The sequence below is a fragment of the Egretta garzetta genome, unplaced genomic scaffold (genome assembly GCF_000687185.1).
Source record: "Egretta garzetta isolate BGI_Z169 unplaced genomic scaffold, ASM68718v1 scaffold215, whole genome shotgun sequence".
NCBI lineage: Eukaryota > Metazoa > Chordata > Aves > Pelecaniformes > Ardeidae > Egretta > Egretta garzetta.
Genome location: NW_009259719.1, coordinates 2,413,839 through 2,419,560, shown reverse-complemented (window position 1 = coordinate 2,419,560; position 5,722 = coordinate 2,413,839). Strand labels below are relative to the sequence as shown.

The following is a 5,722-nucleotide window of genomic DNA, read 5'->3' as shown; positions in this document are numbered from 1 at the left end:
GCCCCTGCTTGCCGCTGCTGTGCGAAGCCCCGCACGGCCGCTGCCTGTCCTGTGGCTTAAATTCGAGGTTGGCCGAGCGGTGGGAACGGGGTTGCGCCTCCCGGGGTGGTGCGGCACCCAGCCGCAATCGGAAGGGCTTGCTTGGCCTCTCCTCGCTCAGCGTACGAGGCGAGTATTGAATTTTCTAATCGCAAAGGTGTCTCCTCTTGTTAGCGTCTAAGGGTTCCAAAGGAGGGCGGGGAATCGGCACCACGCTTCCAGCATCGTGTTCTGTTTTCTGCAAAACCTTGTATAGAAGTGGTAGAATTTTTTTCCCAAATGCCTGTAATTGCTCTGCTGCTTTTATTGTGCTTTCTTGAGGCTTTTTTTTTTTTTCTTTTTTCATTTCATAATGCTGCTGAAAGTGTCCAGGTTATGTTGGGAGGGAAATTGGAGGGTAGAGTGAAAAAAAAAAAATCTCAACTTCAGAGCTGTGAAATAACCGTACACCTGTGGTGACCGTTATCCCAGCTAATTTAAGCCTCACCAGACCTTCCCCAGCCAACCTGAGCAGCCTGTACAACTGTGTGTGCATCTCATTTGGTTTCCGCATAAGAGGGTGCCTGGCGAACTGCTGCTCTTTCGTGTTCAGCGGGGTGAAGCTGGGCGCACTGAATTGAAACACCCCAATCTGGGCTTCCTCACCTCTTCCTCCCCAGGCCGGGGGGGGCAGCGAAAGGGGCTGCTGCGCTTTGCAGCCGTTACTGGCAGAGGGGATGGGGTTGGACGCCTCAGTGAGGCCACTTTGGAGTGCCATGGGCTATGCCATCAGGCATCCTTCATACCCTCCTTTCCTGCCTTGAGGTCCCACGCCCCCCCAAGAGCAGCCGATAAGCTGGTGGAGCAGAGGAATACGGGGCTGGGAGCGTGATGCAGGTCACGGGCAGCCACCCGCTCGCTTGTGCATCTCTGTTCAGCTGTTGGGACACAGGTGCGGTGCAAGGTGCCCCTTTTTGCCGCTCCTCATCCATGGGCGGCTCTGGAAGACTTCGCAAAACTGGGCACATATGCATCCCTATAGATACCTACACCTATAGTAGGTGTATGTATCGATCTCTACTGTGGCTCTTTGGGAGCGGACACCCCGGGGCCCCGCTCGCCCCAGCTGTGCGCCACCCAGGGCTCACAGCTGCGGGCAGAAAGCGAGAGCGAGCTGGGGGAGAAGTGAAAGCCGCAAGCCATTTCCATTGTCCGAAGGCAGATGATATGCAAAGCACAAGGAGTGAAAGTGAACCAGGTCAGCAGAAATCACGTTATTAAAATGAAGGTGAGGCTTACAGCCTTTGGGCCGCTGGCTGTAACAAGGGAAGTTTTGAGGACCTTAACACCAGCCTGACATGACCGTTCGCTCAAGAGCTGGGGAGCTCACGTTTGCTTCCCATCGAAGAAAAACTGTGTTCATTCCTCCAGAGAGCTGTCGGGCGAGCCTCACTGAGACGCTGACTTATTGGTTATTTATTCCTGCAAAATATTCTTGTGCTTTCTGCTGAAGATTAATTCTTACAGGAAAGCCGTTAAGAATATGCAAAGGGTTATAATTAGTGCCTGTTTCTGCATGGCTTGTGAGTGGCATCCCGGCAAAAGAACAGAGGCGGATTTGGTGCTGGAGGGGCTGCGAGCCCCAGCTCAGCTCTGACCGAGGTGCCAAGCTGTTCCCCCCCCCTTGCAGGGGGAGAAGCCACTTCAGCAGGGCTCCACAGAGCCCCTCTCTCAAGCTGTGGGGATGCTCGTGGTCCCCGTGACGTGGCTCTGACCTGGGGTGTTCATCTGTCTCATTCAAAAGGATGCCGACTCCTCCGAGCGGGTCCTCATGGACATGCGCTGGGGCCTGATTCCCTCCTGGTTCAAAAAGGACGACCCCTCCAAAATGCAGTTTAATACTTCCAACTGCCGCAGCGATACCATGCTGAAGAAGTCCTCCTACAAGGTGAGTCGCTGCTGTCTTTGTGTCCAGCTTGAAAGAGATCTTGCAGTCGGCAAAACCAGAGCTGAGGCCTCTCCCTAGCGAGTACCGGTCGCTGTTTGCCCGCTGCACAGGGGAGTAAGAGCCTGTACTGCAGAGCTGGTGGATTTCATTAAGATAGAAGAACTGAGAGGGTTGTCGCTGGTGAAGCTCATCTTTCATCACAGCGGTGGCGCTTGTGCACCCTGTGGGGCAGTTTGGGGGAACCCCGGGTGGGAGCGAGCGGGCTGGGTGGTCCCGGGAGCCCCCGTCCTCCATCACAGGCTGCCCAAGGCTGCTGCTCACCGCTTGCCTGTGTTTTCTCTCCCCCAGGGCGCTCTCCTCAAGGGCAAGCGCTGCGTGGTCCTGGCAGATGGCTTCTACGAGTGGCAGCAGCATGGCGGGGGGAACCAGCCGTATTTCATTTACTTCCCCCAGAGCAAAGATGCTGCGGTACGGAGTCCCTTGCTGTGTCTGAATGCTCACACCCAGCTCTGAACCCTCGTTCCTTCCAGCTGCCTGGGGAAAAGTCCCCTTCCCTCCAGCTGTGCCCCTCTCTGGGCATCTCTGTTTCCCAATGGGGCTCCATCCTGCGGTGGGCTTGGCATCCCTCTGCGGCCGGCGGTCCCTGCTGCTGAGGTCCCCTGGCTGTAAACTGTGCCACAGGCTCCCCGCCGCCACGCTCACTGCTCCCCACATGCCGGATATTTGCATGGGCGGGCGATGTGTCTCACAGGGGACTGGGCTGGGAGTTTCGCTACCTCTTTCACTTGGCTGAGCCAGCGGCTGGGATGTTCAGAAGGGGAGGAGGGCACTGGCTTGCCTGTGGGAAGATGAGGGTCCTGGTACCTCTCCTGGAGTTACCTCAAATTAGAAGGGCTCCTGGAAAGCCCTCAAATTAGTTCAGTTCATGACTTAGATCTGAGTCATTGGCCTGTGGTGGCACTGACAAGTTTGCGATGCTTTGGCTGCCCATCGGTTGGCACTGACTGGGGCCATGGGGCCGGCCTCTCCTGCAGGCTGAGGAGAAGGAGGCAGATGAGGAATGGAGAGGCTGGAGGTTGCTCACCATGGCTGGGATTTTTGACTGCTGGGAGCCACCAGCGGGAGGAGAAATGCTGTACACTTACACCATCATCACCGTGGATGCCTCCAAGGATGTGAGCTTCATCCATCACAGGCATGTGAGAGTGGGCAGATGACTGCAGGGTGGTGGGAGGGTGAGCAAGGAAACCTTCACCTCTGAATGCTGGTCCGGCAGCATGCAGGCAAGGAGTCCTGCCACTTCTTGATGCCCTTGAAGACAAATGCTACAACGTTACGGGCTCGTTACGGGTCACCGGCTCGTGCCCTTTCCATAAATCACTATCTTTGTGCCCTGGGGGGTGGCAGCTGGAGTTGGATCACTCTCCAGAGCTGGATTGCTCTCCGCCTAACTGGGGCCTGGCAGTCAACCCCTCTGCTGTTTCCAGCAAAGCAGCTACCCAGGCGAAACGCGCGCTTTGCCTTGCAGAAGAGCATCCTGCTGCTTCGTTTTTCCCCCTGTTTCCCTCTGAGCTGCCAGCTCCTTGCTAGGTTAGGAGCCTGGCTTTTGCCACCCTGCTCTGCCATATCAGTCTTGGGCTTTGGCTCTGACTGTCTTGTCCCCTAGGATGCCAGCCATCCTGGATGGGGACGAGGCCATCAGGAAATGGCTGGACTTTGCTGAAGTGCCAACCCAAGAAGCGGTTAAACTCATCCAGCCCACGGAGAACATTGTCTTCCACCCAGTCTCCACCTTTGTCAACAGCGTCCGCAACAACACGCCCGAGTGTCTCGCACCCATCGAGCTGGGAGCCAAGAAGGTGAGGGCTGGCAGGGGCTTGGCAGGGGAGGGCTTGGTGGCAGTGACGTCCCTGAGCAGGGACGGTGCTGCCAGGCTGCCGGAGGGGCAGCAGCGGCAGGCAGTGTCCCCGGGGCATGCCTGCGCCTGATGCCGGAGTGCAGAGCCCTGAATGGAGTCCCTTCCCTCCGCCTCCAGAAAGAAACTGTCACCCTGTGCCAGGATTTCTCTGCCAAATGAGACAAATTCCATGTGAAATGGGGCTTGGAACAAGCCTGTTCCCAGCAGCCTTGGGAACTTCCCGCAGATGTGCCTGATTTGCAGGCAGGGCTGTGGCTCTAGCCTCCACATCCAGCTCTGGACCAGCTCTTGGAGTCGGCTGCCTGCCCTGCTCTCGATGTGCTTCTGACTTCTCTCCCACTGTCTTTTGTCTCTCCAGGAGGTCAAAGCCACCCCAAGCAGCAAAGTGATGCTGGGCTGGTTAAAAAACTCCCAGGAGGGCTCTCCCCAGAAGAATGAAAATGATTTGCCCAGGTGGACGAGTCAGTTCATCCACAGCCCTTCGCCCAAGAAAACCAGCGCAGATATCCTGCAGCAGTGGCTGGGGAAGGAGGGAGAGCCGGCTGCGAAGAAGCGCAAGGCTTAGGCACCATTTGGGATGGCTGGCCATCCTTTTCCCTCCTGATTTTCCTAAGCAGAATGAGGAACTTTTTTTTTTTTTTTTTTTTGAAGGCTTTGCTGTTGAGATTCTCCCAGCCTCTCAGGTGTTGATTCAATGCTCTAGGTTGTTGTCTCTGTTCTTCATGTTTTGTTAAAGGTTGGTGTTTGTCTTTAAAGGTTTTGGCTTTGTCTCGTGCTGATGGGAGTGGATATAACCTGCTGGCCTCCCTCCCTGGCAGGCACTCCTGCCAAGTGCAGATAAAGCCTTGAGAAGCATCTCGGCCTGCTGAGGAGTAGCTTCTGCCTTCTGACAGTGTTCACCATTCACGTTTCCTGTTTCCTTCTTCTTTTTTTTTTTTTTTTTAATTAAACTGATACCTCTTTTCCATTTAATTCCATATTGGTTCTGTGCAAATTCCTTTCCAATAGTCTCACCCTCAAAAGATGACTGCAGTATGGAGGAGCATGCAATAAATGCTAGGAGGAAACCCCAGGCTCAGGAAGATCTGCTGGAGTCATCCCGCTCTGCATCAGCGTTGCTACATGTATTCGTGGCTCCTAAACAGGGAGATATTTAAGTGGTGCCTGGGAGGAACTGGGCTTTGCTTGGGTTTCCCTGCGGGCAGCAGGGTGGGACAGCGTGTCTTGGTCACGTTGTTTGTACAATCATTTTGTTAATGGGATTTGAAGACTTAGAGAGGATTTTCTTGATCTGTGGAGGGAAGTGCTCTGCCGTGTTCATAAAGGTCATTCATTAAAGCCCGGATAACCAAAGTGCCATTACAGAACAGCATAGGGCAATTGTTTTTGAGGACAGGGATTTTGTAAACAGCCAGATGTGACAGATGAAAAGCCTTACACTGTGGGCCACATGCTGGAAAGCAGTACTTCATTTGTATTGGAAACAATAAAATGGGATGAAATGGTTGACTGCACAGTGCCCTTGTCCATGTGCCTGCGTCTCCCTTGCCCACCGCAGCCCCGTTGCTCCTTTTGGCAGACAGAGCTCGTATCTCTTCCATCTGCTGAGGGGGAGGCCACGATGAGCTGCTGAGCTCTCGGGGTACCAGCAGGGCCCTGTTGCTGGAGCATTTCCATTTGCCAGTGGAAGGTATTCCCCAGGGATTTATTTTGGGGCTCCTTGGGAATGATCTGTCCCTAGGGAGCTGCAGAGGCAGCCATAGCTGGGGCTCATCCCTGAGGAGGGACAGTGGAGCTGGGGCAGGAACAGCAGGCTGGGCACCTGGGGAGACCCGAGC

General features: G+C 55.0%; 1 protein-coding gene across 1 annotated transcript; it reads left to right on the top strand.

The window, feature by feature from the left end:
• Window positions 1-8: 8 nt before the first annotated feature.
• HMCES (5-hydroxymethylcytosine binding, ES cell specific) lies at window positions 9-5,375 on the top strand. The gene is made up of 5 exons (XM_035894819.1): window positions 9-1,966; window positions 2,315-2,434; window positions 3,001-3,161; window positions 3,633-3,825; window positions 4,243-5,375. Exons 1-5 carry the CDS (start codon window positions 1,850-1,852, stop codon window positions 4,447-4,449), a joined length of 798 nt encoding a protein of 265 aa, XP_035750712.1. The 5' UTR covers window positions 9-1,849; the 3' UTR covers window positions 4,450-5,375.
• Window positions 5,376-5,722: the final 347 nt, after the last annotated feature.

Excerpts from the sequence above, each read along its gene's own strand:
- HMCES (XM_035894819.1), top strand. The coding sequence starts at position 1,850 with ATGGACATGCGCTGGGGCCTGATTCCCTCCTGGTTCAAAAAGGACGAC. Across the intron at positions 1,967-2,314 it reads TGAAGAAGTCCTCCTACAAG|GGCGCTCTCCTCAAGGGCAA; the intron begins GTGAGTCGCTGC and ends TCTCTCCCCCAG. Across the intron at positions 2,435-3,000 it reads CCCAGAGCAAAGATGCTGCG|GCTGAGGAGAAGGAGGCAGA; the intron begins GTACGGAGTCCC and ends CCTCTCCTGCAG.